Source organism: Meriones unguiculatus, chromosome 1 (genome assembly GCF_030254825.1).
Source record: "Meriones unguiculatus strain TT.TT164.6M chromosome 1, Bangor_MerUng_6.1, whole genome shotgun sequence".
Taxonomy (NCBI): Eukaryota; Metazoa; Chordata; class Mammalia; order Rodentia; family Muridae; genus Meriones; species Meriones unguiculatus.
This window is the reverse complement of record NC_083349.1, coordinates 191,514,810-191,529,268: the sequence shown is the minus strand read 5'-3', so window position 1 is coordinate 191,529,268 and position 14,459 is coordinate 191,514,810. Positions and strand designations below refer to the sequence as shown.

General features: G+C 39.9%; 1 protein-coding gene across 3 annotated transcripts in view; it reads left to right on the top strand.

Annotated features, from left to right (window-relative positions):
* Peak1 (pseudopodium enriched atypical kinase 1) overlaps positions 1–14,459 on the top strand; it is a 239,720-nt gene that overhangs the window by 209,598 nt on the left and 15,663 nt on the right. For all 3 annotated transcript variants that reach the window (XM_060374271.1, XM_060374279.1, XM_060374285.1), the window contains one exon: positions 4,255–4,997. In XM_060374271.1, the coding sequence (XP_060230254.1) occupies positions 4,255–4,997 (743 nt within the window). The remainder of the gene's footprint in view (positions 1–4,254; positions 4,998–14,459) is intronic.

Genomic DNA, 14,459 nt, shown 5'->3' with positions numbered 1-14,459 from the left:
AGATTCCAACCAGCAACGTATAATCGTCCAGACTTCTCCACATCCTCACCAGATGCCGATGGTTTTCTATTATTACTGGTTTTATTCTGATTATAATGATCCCAGTAGATATGAAGTATTGCTATTTTATTATATCATTATTTAATGAGTAATGATTTTGGACATCTTTCATGTATGTCCTGGCCATTTGGTATATTAATCTTTGGAGAAAACTCTTGCTGTTTTTAGAGAGTTCCTTATATGTCCTAGATGCAAGTTTCTTACTAAATAATTTGAACACATGTTCCCCTACTCTGTATAGTTTTTCTCCCCTTCATCCCTCTTCTTCTTCTCTCATTTCTGATCTTTCTCTCTCCTCCACTTCTTTCATTTTGGTGTCTATCCAAGGTCTTGGTATGTAGCAAGCTACTCTCAGCCTCCAGAGTACCCAGGTTTACAGGGATGTGTGACCATGCCTAGCTTTTTCTTTTTCATGCTTAAAGATGCCCTTTGAAGCATCTAGGTTTTGTTTTTATTTTTATTTTCACTTTAGCACACTGTTTGGTTTATATGACATTTGTTCTTTCCTCCATTGAATTGTTTGGAAAACCTTTGTCAATATCAACTGACCCCTTTATATAAATGTTTCTTTCTGGCCTTACAAATTGATTCCATTTATCTATTAGGTACTACATCATCTTGATTACTATAATTTTGTAATGAGCTAAGACCATTTTTGGCCATTCTTTTTCTGCTTATGTTTCCATGTGAATTTTAGGGTTCCCATATCAGTTCTACAAAATATCCAACTGAGATTTTGATAAGGATTATATTCAATCTGTAGGTCAATTTGAGAAGTGTTTCCATCTTAACAATATTAAAGTCTCTGATCCATGAGCTTAAATAGACTGCATAAAATTAGTCATTTTAATAATGTGACTGATTTTTAATAACATGACTAATTTCCATTTATTCTGGTACTTTTTAATTTCTTTCAGCGATGTTTTATAGTTTTCAGTATGCAACTCTTGCTTAATTAAATTTATCCCTTAATACTTTAGTCTCTGTTGCAAATAGGGTTATTTTCTTAATGTCAGTTTTAGATTAGTCATTACAATAAAATTTTATATACTGATTATTTTCCTGCATTCTCACTAAACTGGTATATTCTTTTCTTCTTTTTGTTTTTTTATGGCAGGTTCTCAGGTAGTTCACACTGGCCTCAAACTGACTGTGTAGCTGAGGATAGCTTTAACTAACTCTTGCTCCTCCTGCCTTCATATCTTGAGTGCTAAAATATACTCCCCTATATTCAGTTTTGTGACATGCTGGGAATTGAACCCCTGGCAGCGTGGATGCTAGACAAGCATTCTACCATCTGAGCTAGAGTTCCAAGTCCTGGCATGCTACTTCTAATAGATACTCATATGGTTCCTTGAGCTCTCAAAATATAAGATTATATTATCCATACATAGAATAGTTTTACTTCTTTTCTAATCTGGATGTTTTTATTTCTTAACTATTTCCAAATTTCCAGGGCTTGTGCCCAAGTCCTAGCCAACGTTAAGAAGAAAGCATATAGTCTCTTGTCATCAAGTATGATGTTAGCTCTTAGTTTGATATAGAAGCTATTAGGCTAGACTGTGATGGTGTATGCTTTTAATCCCAGTGCTTGGGAGGCAGAGGCAGGTGGATCTCTGTGAGTTCAAGGCCAGCCTTGACTGCAGAGTGAGTTCCAGGACAGATAGGGCTACACAGAGAAACGGTGTCTCAAAAAACCAAGGGGTTGGAGGAGAACAAGCTATCAGGCTAAGAATGTTTCTTTCTGTCCCAAATTTGTTGAGTGTTATCATGAGAAGGCATTAGATTTTATCAGCTGTGTTTTCTACAAATTTGAGAAGGTCATGTGAGAGTGTTCTTCTTTAGTTTGTTAGCATAATATACTGAATAATTTTCAGATTTTAAACCAACCTTGCATTCTATTGGATAAACCCATTGTGTTATGGCCTATTATTATATTTATAATTTTTAACAGGTTCCTAGGCTCTGTTGTTTTCACTTACATTCCTAAGTAATAGTAGTCTCCAGTTTCTTGGATGTCTTTGGTTTGGTTGTCTAGGTAACACTGCTCCTACAAAATTCTAGGTAGAAAATGTTCCCTCTTTCCTTCTATTTTTTGGACAAGCTTGCAAAGGATTGATAGAAATACTTCGGTTTAATTAATATTAAGCATTTGTTAGAATTCATCAGTGTTTCCATCTAGTCCTGAGTTTTGCTTCATGAGAAGTAAGTTAGTTATTTATCTAGCTAGTTAGCTATCTAGCTAGCTTGTTCGTTGTATGCTAATAAAAATCAAACCCAAGGGCTTGTGCATGCTGGGCAAGCACTGCACTAAGCCAAATCCCAGCCAAAAATTCTTTAAAATCCTTGCTCCCTTAGAGCTATGTATTCTCTCCTTTATTCCCCCCCTCTTCTTCCCTCTCCCACTCCCTCTGCCCCTTCCCTCTATGCCTCCCTCATGCATTCTCACTGTATATTTTTCTTTGTGTTTAATGTAGCTCTCTTTCTTATAAAAATACTGCTATGTGCTGTTAGTGGGGAGAAGAGATCCTTCAGTGGTAGTTGGTAGTTTATTTAAACTCCTGTATATTCTTGATCAAAGTACTGTATGTAAGAAATGGAATTAATTATAATCACAGTTTTTATTGTTTCTTGCCTTTGATATTTCTTCAAGGACATGGTTTTAGCAAAACAACCTACCATTTTACATTTATTAGCATCTTCAGAAGCAGCTGTATCTGTGACTTTCCTCATTGAGTTTAAGGATAGTCTGTTATGGTGGGGAAGTGACGGCAGTAGAAATAAGGCAGTCTGTATCTGCAGTCCGGACGTAGAGAGAGATGATTGCTGCTATCACAGCCCAGCGTATGGTGCTGCCTACATTTGGAGTGGCTCTTCCCACCCCAACTAGCCTAATAAGGCAACTCACAGACATAGGCAAAGGTCACATATCCAAACCTATCTAGGTGATTCTAGATAGCTTCAGGTTGACAGTATTAACCATCACACCATCCTCTTACCTGTACTCTGTATGATTATAAGTAGAAACATATATTTATTTCCCAGGATCGTTGTAATAAAGCACCTTAATGGGTTGCTTAATACAACAGAAACTAATTCTTTGACAATTATGGAGTCTAGGGACCTGAACCGAAACTCTGTCCATAAAACTATGCTTCTTCTGAGACACTGAGTAGAATCTGTTCCTGCCTCTGCCTGGCATTTAATGATAGCCATCCATCTTTGGCATTCATAGTTTACCGTCAAATCATTTCTGTCTCTGCCCTTGTCACCACGTAGTATTATCCTTATTTGTTTTCACATTGTGTTCTTCTTACTGGGATACCAGCCATATTTGATTAGAGGCTTTTCTAACCTCAACTTTATCAGATTAACAAAGACTCAATTTCCAAATGAGGACCTATTCATAGAGAGCAGAGGTTAGGACCGCAACATAACACAATCCATAACCAGGCTTTATGCTCTCCCTCTATCTCTTGAGTAAAGGCCTCATTTTAATAACATGATTTATTTTAGTACCTTTTATAGAAGTTTCATGATATATTTCTGTCTTCAAAAAAATAATGTCTTCTCTCCCTTATGTAGGAAACTGAAAAGTATCATTGAACCCTTAATGTGTTTTGCCCTCTAAACATAAATATTGGATACATAAATTATATGTACATATATGTAATGGCAGGTACTATATAAAATGTAAAATTGGAATGACATTATAAGAAATAAAACAATATTTTGTCAGGCTCTGTACAGTGGTCTCATTGCTAGTTTCAGTTCTGTTTTCAATAGTGCTCCCAAGTATTTTCTTGATCCACAAATGCTGTCATTTCTACTGTCACATGCAAGTGTTTCTAGTGTCTCTCCTTCCTTGGTACTGTGTATGGGGACTGTTGACAATAAGGGACAGGACTGAAGAATCTGGATTCCTTTTGAAAACAAAGCTTGCCACCTAAATTAGTGCACATTCCTCTGGCAGAGAAGTGCAGAGACATCATTTCTACTTGTTACTCCAATCGAGCTTTGGATTCAGATCTTCAATACTCACACATTTGTTTCTCGGTTTCACCTTTCACTTTAGTGACAGCATTGACTGATTGCTAGACTCCCCATGCCTACTTCACTCACTTCTACTTGTTTCAATTATGAAACGAAATTTTTTATTAATTCTCTTTTCTTCTCTCTTTAAAAATAATTCAGGACAATCTAGAGCAGCCATGATACCTCCCAAGCATCCACGGCATCCCAAGGGAGCTTTGGATGATGCCATTGCCTTTGGAGAGAAGACAGACCAAGAAGTATTGAATGCTTCCCAACCCACACCACCCCCACTGCCAAAGAAAATGATACGAGCCAATACAGAGCCACTCTCCAAAGACCTTCAGAAATGCATGCAAAGTAGTCTTTGTGTTGTGGCTAATCCCACCTATGATATCGATCCCAACTGGGACGCCAGCAGTGCTGGGTCTTCTGTTAGCTATGAGCTCAAAGGACTGGACATTGAGTCTTATGAATCCTTGGAGAGACCTCTGCACAAGGAGAGACCTGCTCCTTCGGCAGCAAACAGTATCTCCAGCTTAGCCACTCTCAGTGTAAAGGACAGATTTTCCAACAGTATGGAGTCCCTCTCCAGCCGTCGTGGTCTCTCCTGTAGACAGGCTCGAAGCATCCAGAAGCCACAAAGACAAGCACTTTATCGAGGACTTGACAATCGGGAGGAAGTGGTGAGTAAGCTCCGAAGCCTTCATACAGATGCCTTGAAGAGACTGGCAGCTAAATGTGAAGACCTCTTCATGGCTGGGCAGAAAGACCAACTCCGCTTTGGAGTGGACAGCTGGTCAGACTTCAGGCTAACCAGTGACAAGCCGTGCTGCGAAGCTGGAGATGCAGTCTACTACACTGCCTCGTATGCAAAAGATCCGCTCAGTAACTATGCAGTCAAGGTAAGAAGATACTGAGAATCTCACCCTAATCTTCCTTTCTCTCTCTCTCTCTCTCTCTCTCTCTCTCTCTCTCTCTCTCTCTCTCTCTCTCTCTCTCTCTCTCTCTCTTTTCCCAAAATTTCTTTTGGGTTTTTTGAGACAGGGTCTCACCACATAGCTTCAGCTGGCCTTGAACTCACTATATACACCAGGCTGGCCTCAAACTCACCGAGATATGCCAGCCTTTTCCTTGTGAGTGCTAGTATGTACTACCATGCCTAGCCTTACCTTGTTACCAAAGTGGTTTGATCCTTCCTTCCCACTTTCTCTCTCCAATTTCTCCATTGTGTGGAAATGAGTGAGCTTCCTATATTAGCAGATGCTCTAATAAGCAGATGTATTATTGAAAGGGAAAATAGACACTAAGGAAATATGGGAAAACAAACATTCTGTGGCAATCTGGAAGGATTGTGTATTATTTGTTTATGACCAAACACCTGACAAGAAGCAACTTAAAAGATGGAGGGTTGGTTTTGGCTCACAGTAGAGGGGTACAGTTCGTCAGGGTGGGGAAGGCACAGCAGCTGTGTGGGTTGGCTGGCCACACTGCTCCTCAGTCAGGGAGCAGAGAGGGTGGATGCTGATGCCCAGTTAACTTCCCCCTTATTTCAGCCTGGAACTCCAGCCCGAAGGACCATGCTTACTCACACTCGGGGTGTGCCTTTCCTAGTCTTCTAAACCTTTCTGCCAACAGCCTCATAGTCCTACCCAGAGATATGTTTCCATGGTATTTATAAATCCCTCGACATTGAGAATGAACATTACTGTCACAGACTTAACTCACACTCTTCTTAAAAGAAGTAGCCATTGAGCTTTGGCAGTTTGCCGTGGTTACTATAAAAACGAAGTCTAGAGTGCACCTTTCACTCCCTGTTCTGTCTTTATTCTCTACCAAGTAAGAGACCCTTGTTTACCCCTCCTCTGTATCTTGTATGCTTCCTGGGAGACACTTTTTTTTAATAATTTATTTTTATTTTATGTGCTTTGGTGTTTTGTGTGCATGTGTGTCTGTGTGAGGATGTCTGATCCCCTGGAACGGGAATTACAGACAGTTGTGAGCTGCCATGTGGGTGCTGGGAATTGAACCCAGGTCCTCTTGAAGAGCAGGCAGTACTCTTAATCACAGAGCCATCCTGGGAGACACTTTTATAGACAAAGATAACTAATACTTAATGTTCATATCATAGTCATAAGGTCAAGTTCATTTTTTCCATTTGACACATGAGGAAGGTTTTGCTCAGTGAGGTAACTAACTTGAGGTCACAGCTAGAAGTAGAGCTAAAATTTAAGCATAGATATCAGGCCAGCAAAATGGCTCATTGAACAAAGGCACTTGCCATTCAGGCCTGATGACTGAGTTCGATGATTTTAATCCCTAGGACCCAGAGAGTGGAAGGAGAATATGGATTCCTGGACTCTGACAAACACACACACAAGTGTAATGTTAAAAAAACAACAAACAACTCAGGTATTTCTGTGTAGCCTGTGCTTTGTCTATCATGTTGTTTATTACTTATTACTTATTAAATGTATCTCAAACATTCCACTATTACTAGCCTTTGAGATACCCAGACCACTTGACATTAAGGATTCCTGTCCAGCTATACTCACTGTGACTGTCAACCACAAACCCTATGAGTGTAATAATTATGGCATAGACTAATCTCCAAAAGGTTTGCCGTCTCACCCTGACTTTAACCTTTAGTAGCTTTATAATAATAACACCTGCTCTGACGCTATTGTTTGGCTAAGTGAATGCCGTTGGCTTCTTCCCTACTTTAAGAGAGTTAATAATCTTTGGATACTCACAAATTTTTTTCCCTCTTTTTTCAGATGTTTAAAATAATAAGCCATGTACTTTATGGGACTAAGGTGATGATCAAATGAAATAATACAAGTGAAAGGTTTTAAAAGCACAAAGCTCAACATAATGTTCTCCATTCCCATCGCCTCCTTTTACTGATTCTATTCACTGGTTCAAAACCAATTAACATATCTAAATGACTTTTACATGATAATTTAGCTTAGAAAGACCAGATGGTGTCTTAGTAAGTTAATGGGTAAGGTAAACAATTGGCCCTACCTGCCTATCAAGACATATATGTTTGGACCATCTCTTCAGCTGGCTGCTCTCTGCAGTTTCAACACTACCACCTCTGCCTGCCTTGACCCTCTGCTGCAGTCTACACTTTTAAAATTAAACCAAGGGACGAACTTCAGAGAGGAGCTATGGACTCAAGTTACTATCTTACTATTAAGTATAAGAAAGCATTTTGAGATTCTGTGTAGCTCTCAAGAGCTATTATATCAATTGGGGTTACAGTACCTTATCTATCTTGGGTCTTTATTGCTACAAGATCACCAATGCAGAATGAGTACCTATTTCAGAAAGGAGCATAAAATTCTGTTCTTTCAAAACAATTGAGAAGTGGGGCTTGACTAACTTTATGTATTATTGCCACGCAATCTTGTCTCTTTCCTAAATCAATGGTGTAGTATTGATCTCTTTGCTTGTAATAATACAAAAGCAATCTCAAAAGAACAGGTGGCAAGTGATTATATACTGGGAGTCGTTGGCAGGTTTGGGAAAGGGTGTTTTACACTAACTGCTGAATATAAATGTCTTTTTGAAGACTTTCTGGGCGTTTCCAGAAGTACCTAATTGATTATACAACCTTAAAAGAATAAATTCTAAGAACTCTGAGACCCCTGTGTTTGCAGAGATGAGCAAAAGAAACCAATGGTTGGAACAAACAACTCTTTTTACTGTTTATCTTCTTAAAATATTCCTTGCCATATTAGTGGAATTTAAAGTAGTCTAATAGATAGGACTTGTCTTTTAAAATACTGCAAAAGAAAGTCAACTTAAAAGATAAAGGGTCATACCTACATATTCACTGCAGTGATAAACTACTAAAATATTTACTTTGTGTCAGCTTTTCCAGGCTGCCATAACAGAATATCATATATTAGGTGGCTTAAATAATAGAATTCGTGTGTGTGTGTGTGTGTGTGTGTGTGTGTGTGTGTGTGTGTGTTGCTGAGAATTGTCGCTGGATCTTGCATGTACTGGGCAAGCACCCGACTACCAAGCTAAATCCCTAGCCCAACAGTAGAAATTGATTTTCTCAGGTTTCCAGCTGAAAAGTCCAAAGTCAGAGTTCTAACCTGGTTATTTTCTGATAAGGGCTGTTTTCTCCGAGCCCTCACACTGTGATGAGAGTCACTAAGAGAGAACAAATGCTCCAGTATTTTTTCTTTAAAGGACACTGGTCCTATGACTTATTTAAGTATCTCTTTCTTTGCAGGCTGTATCTTCAAATATACCCTCATTGTACTGTAGAGCTTCAGCATGTAAATTGGAAGGAGACACAGTTTAGTCCATAGGATTCCATCCTCCTTCCATCACTCTCAAATTCATGTCTTTATCAGAGGCAAATACATTCCCGTTCGCCATAAAAGTCTTATTCCTAAGGATCAACTCTAAAGTCCTTATTTAAAGTCTCAACTACATGGTATCTAAGTGAGATGAGGATGAGACTTAAGGTATGATTCATCTTAAGGCAACATTGCTATTTGTGACCCTGGTAAAGCCAGACAACTTATTTGCTTTCCAGATAGAGTTGTGCACAGGCATCGGATAGATAACCTATCCTGAAATGTGAGAAATCAGAAGAGAGATGGGTACAAAAGATCCAAATCTACCAAGTCTCAACTGCCCTTAACTCATGTGACTCAAAAAGGCACTCTTTTGTTTGATACGCTGTCATTCATAAAACTGCAAAAAAAAAAAAAAAAAAGACTCTCCCACCCTGAGATATTATTTATTGTCCATATCTAGAAAAACAGGCTCATCATTTGACACCTGGAAGGAAATAGCCCTTCCCACTGGACCCTTAGTAAAAGAACAGCATTGGTTTTTTTTTTTTAAGTTTTTTTTTCTAATGTATATGTCCTATGTGTATGTCCCACATGAGTGTGTGAGCATTCCATGTGTGTGACTGCAGAAGCCAGAAAGCATTGGATTTCCTGGAACTGCTGAGTTACAGATGGTTGTAAGTTGTCCTGTGTGAGAGCTGAGAACCAAAGCCAGGTCTTTAAGAACAGTAAGTGTTCTTAACCTCTGAGCCACCTCTCCAGCAATAGTCTTAACCTCTTTGTCTCCTCCATGGCTTTCTTCCTTTTCTTTAAAGAATAGTGCACATCGGCAGCCAAAGAATTCTATGGGCCAGGTCTGTAGAATTCAAGGTATCTGGTATTCTTTTCATGCCATTCTACTTTCTGCATCCCCTTTGGACAAAAACTGTACCCAAACTGGCAGTCTCTGCTAGTATAACCTTGTCCCTGTTCCTGACTTCTGCTGAGACCTCTTTATCAAATGGCTGTTTAGCCCACGCCCTTACTGTCCTGAAAATAAAGAAAATCAAGCTTCCACGCCTGGTGTAGTGGTACACATCTGTCATCCCAGCACTCAAGTGGCAGAGGCAGGAAAATCAGTTCAAACCATCCTCAGCTCAGCTACATAGAGTCTGAGGCCAGGCTAGGCTACATGAGCCTACAAAACAAAAGGGCTTGGAGAGATGGCCCAGTGGTTAAGAGCACTGGCTGCTCTTCTGGAGGTACTGAATTTAATTCCCAGCACCCACATGGTGGCTCACAATTTGATGCCCTTTTCTGGTCTGCAGGAATACATGCAGATAACGCACCTGTAACCATAAAACAATATATCTTTAAAAAAAAAAAAGCTGGGCAGTAATGACACACATTTTTAATCCCAGTATTCAGCAGGCAGAGTCAGGCAGATATCTGGGAGTTTGAGGCCAGCCTGGTCTAGAGAGCAAGTAAGTTCCAAGTTCCAGGACAGCCAGAGCTGTTACACAGAGAACCTCTGTCTCAAAAAAAAAAAAAAAAAAAAAAAAAAAAAAAAAAAAAGTAAAGCAAAAACAAAACAAAAGATTAAATATTCATGGCTTTTACAATATGAATAGACAAAATAGTCCACATCTTCTTTCCCCTTTTTTATTGTCCCCTAAACAGTCAAGAGAAGCCAAGGTTTTTCTTCAATGTCTAACTTGAACATCTCAACTAAAAATCCAACTTTATCTCACATACATTGTTTCCTCAACAAACCACTGAATAGTCCAGTGCAACAAAACACAGTGAAGTCCAGTTCTCTACCACTTAACGACGTGAGTCAACTTCCTATTAGTTTCTAGAAATGTGTTCTTCATTTCTATCAGATACTTCACTATCATCTCCTTTAACATCTATATTTGTTGTAGTTGTCAGTTCATACTTATCCAGGCATTTTCTAACATGCATCTCTAAATGCTTTCCACATCTACCTAGTTCTAAGGGTGCTTCTAGAACATTCTTAACTATTATTGAAATGGCACCCCCACAGTCTTAGTTTATGTAAGCTGATAGAAAAATTGTCATATGGCCTCTGAAAGACTACTGATCAAGGTATCGAATCAGAGGCTGAGACTCATAGCCAAACTTTGAGCAGAGTGCAGGAAATCTTAGGAAAGAAGGGGGAGATAGAAAGACCTGAAGGGGACAGGAGCTTCAAAAGGAGACCAACAGAGTCATAAAAACTGAGCCCCAGGGGACCCTGAAGAGAAAGATACCCCAACCAAGGACAATGCATGGAGGGAACCTAAAACCTCGGCTCAGATGTAGCCTATAGACTTAGTAGTCCCCAAGTGGGTTCCCTAGTAAGGGGATCAGGGACTTTCTCTGACATGAACTCAGTGGCAGGTTCTCTGATCACCGCCCCCTGAGGGGTGCAACCTTGCCAGGCCACAGAGGAAGACAGTGCAGCCAGTCCTGATGAGATCAAATAGATCAAATAGAAGGGGAGGAAGACCTCCCCTATCAGTGAACTAGGTGAGGGGCATAGGGGGAAGAGGGCAGGATTGGGAGGAGACGAGGGAGGGGGCCACAGCTGGGATACAAATTGAATAAATTATAATAAGTGATAATAATTTTTAAAAAAGAAAAACTGTCATAGGTGTCATAGCTTAACAGAAATTCATTTTCTCCCAAGTCTGGAGTCTGGAAAGCCCAAGGTTAGGGTTGTGGCTAACTTGGTTCCTGGTGAAAGCTTTCACAGGCTTGAGAGAACCACCTTTTCAGTGCTTCCTGACATCACAGAAAAAGTAGCTGAGCCTCCAGATATCTCTTTACTACAAGGATATTAATGACATCGTATCAGGCTCCTATTCATAACTTTTTAACCTTAATTACCTCCTTATTGCCCTTATCTCTGGATGCAACTGTCTCTGGGAGACAGTTCAATCCATAGCAGGTGTTGGTCTTTGTTGTAAAATGAATGGTTTTAACTTGGGACTTTTACTGAATATGCAGGTTTTCCTATCTCATTTATTCTAATTTTTCTTCATCGTGAATAGCTTTATTTGTATTGATCTTAAACTAAAAGGCATTGTAATACAGAATAAAGAGCTTTGGAGTCATCTGAGCCCACATTCTGAAATTTATCTCTATTATTAAACAGGTCAAGGAACTTCTTTTAGTTTTTATATCAGCAGAAACTGGCTGCCATACGTGCCTCGTAAAATTGTTATACTGCACGTGGCTATGTAGTGAAACTGCTTTCATAAACTATAGCGTGCATGTGAAATACAATGAGATGATGTAGTGTCGTTAGCAACACTGGGAAAGGGGTCCACATTCGATAGGCTACTCATTAGTAGTCTTTAATGTTAGGCATTAGCCTAAGCACATTTAGATAGGTTCTGTAGTTTGATGTTTTCTTTCTCATTACTTCAAAGATGTAAGCATCTTTTTTCCCCTTAAGATTGTAAGAGAATGCTACAAAGTGTAGCAACCTCAAGAATTTCAGTGATGCTAAAATTAGAAACAAATTAAGCTCCTAATATTAAGAAAACAGTTTCATAAATTAAGGCACATTATCCTAATTAAATGTTTATTACCATTAAAATTGATGACTACAAAGACTATGTAAGATGAAAAATGTTTATTGTGTCATAAAATACCAAATAGTATGACCACACTTCTGTTTAAAATTACCTATAGAATAGTAATATAGTTAAATCATACATGAAAGTGATGGTCATTCTAGGTGATTTTGGTTTTGTTAAAAGATTATATTGCGATATAGTCAGTGGCAGGGGGCAGACCAGAGCGTTTGAGGCTGTAGATCATCACAGTTTCCTAAAGGCACAGGTATCCTTGGGTATCCTTGGTGACTTGTCTCTGTAGTCCTGTCCTCTAACATAAATTATAAATAGCTTGTGCTTCATGTTCTTCGGCTTTTGCACGTGCTGGTTCTTCTGTCTGTACTGCCCTTCTCCTGGCAGACAGTATGACTCAATGAAGAATTTCAGCCTTCTGATCTACAAATGACCTATTCTATAACCTGAGGGATCCTCGCTAACTGGACCATTTCCTTACCTGCAGAATCAGAATTGTTGGCAATGAGCTCCAGGAAACTGTATTTGTAGCAGCACCCCGACAGTGCTTTCTGTGTAGAACTTTTGAGGCCTTTTGACACAGTGGTTACGAATTAGGTTTTAAAGCCAGAAGAAATAGGTTTAATTTATGGTTTAGTTGCGTACTGGCTATGTTGCTTTGGCCCTTGAACATGCCTTTTCTAAGTCTAGTCTCTCTTGGTAAAGTAGAAAACTTAGTTTATTCCTAAATCTTATATTAATTGCTTTCCTTGTCACTATAACGAAGTCTTTAACAAGAATCGCCCTAAGCTTAAGGGGGAGGATTTACTTTGACTGACTGTCTGGGACTTCGGTCTGTCATGGAAGGAAGACATGGCTGGAGCAGCTTGTGGCTGTGGTGGTAGAAATATGATATTACTTGCTCATATCTCATTGAACCAGCACACAGAAGGAGATTAGGACTAAACACAAGGCTGGGCTATAATCCTCACGGCCCATCCCCTAGTGACCCACTTCCTCCAGTGAGGCCCACCGGCTACAAGTTCCGCAGCTTCCCAGTTAGTACCATTGTGCCAGTACAGAGTGCTGAGTCTCCCTGTGTTCATCTCCTTAGCAGTGAGAGCTGCTCTCTTCCTAGCCTCCTGACCGGTCCTTACATAGCTCTAACCCTTCTCAGCCAGTGACCAATAGCCCATGATATGCTGTCATGAAATTTACAGTCAAATTGGTCTCATTGCTTTTAAATTCATTCTCACTCTAATCTTCGGGTCATAGAGTGTAACCAGATTGTTTGCCAGCATGTGACATGACGGCGTCACATCCAGTTCTCAGTAGAACCCTTGCTTCCGTCTGAAACCTAATGAGCCTGGCCACATTTCTGTTGACATTCTGGTCTCCTGAACTCCCCACCAGACTGATCCACCGAGCTCTATGTCAGCCTCACCCACTGACCTCTGCTTATAGAGTCCTGGCTTTCTCTAGCCTGCAGCTCTAAACTTGCACAGTCCTCCCAGACCTGTACAAAGAACTAAGAGGTATCTGGTCAGGTTCCTCACAGAAGAAACCTTAAGGGAAAGGGGATTATCTTGACTCATAGTTTAGCCATGGTCCTTGCAGTAGATGTCAAAAGTAATGGTGGGTTAGAGAGACATGAATGTTTCTGCTTATTTGTACAACTTGGCATGTATGTGTGTGTATATTCTTGTGGTTTCTTTTTTAAGAAAGAATCTAGTGGTATAGTCTAGCCTGTCCTGAAATCCAAGATCTTCCTGTGTCAGCTTCTCAAGTGCTGGGACTACTACTCTTACAATGGCTTTATTATGGTTTGACTGTGACATATTCCCATGGGCTCATGTATTTGAACATGGAGTCGCCAGCTATTGGAGCTGTTTGGAAAGCTGGAGAATATTTAGCCTGTGGGGCTTCAGTGGGGGAGGTGGGTCAGTATGGGGACAATACTGAGCATTTATAGCCCAGCCTTGCTTCTGTCCCTCCTTGCTCTCTGTTTGCTAATGTAACAAGATATGAGCAGGCAGCCTGACTCTCTGGCTACCACTGCTGCAGGCCACTCCTACTACTGTGGTTTTCTGTCACTGTGGGCTGGCATAGAGTTAACAAAATGTAACTAATAAGAAAAAAAATTAAAAAAAAAAAGAAATGTGAAGCCTAGACAGACAGTTTTCTCATCCCCCAGTATCTTGACTTAGTTCAGACTAAATGGGATGTACGAGATTGTTAATAGAAGAGCTATAATGTGCTCAAAGCAGGAGCAATTGGAAGTCTAGTCACAAAAGGCAAAGTCCCACAGCCCAAGAGCTTGAGTCTATTTCAAGACAAGAGTTCACTCTCTGGTAAGCCTCAGGAAAGTACAGTGAGTAATAGTGGGGATGGATACCACCCAGCAAGTCAGAGGGATAAGAAATGAGGAGGCAGTGAATAATAGTCAACTTTTAAGTATGTGTCTTCGTAAGGGAAAAGCAAAATTGAT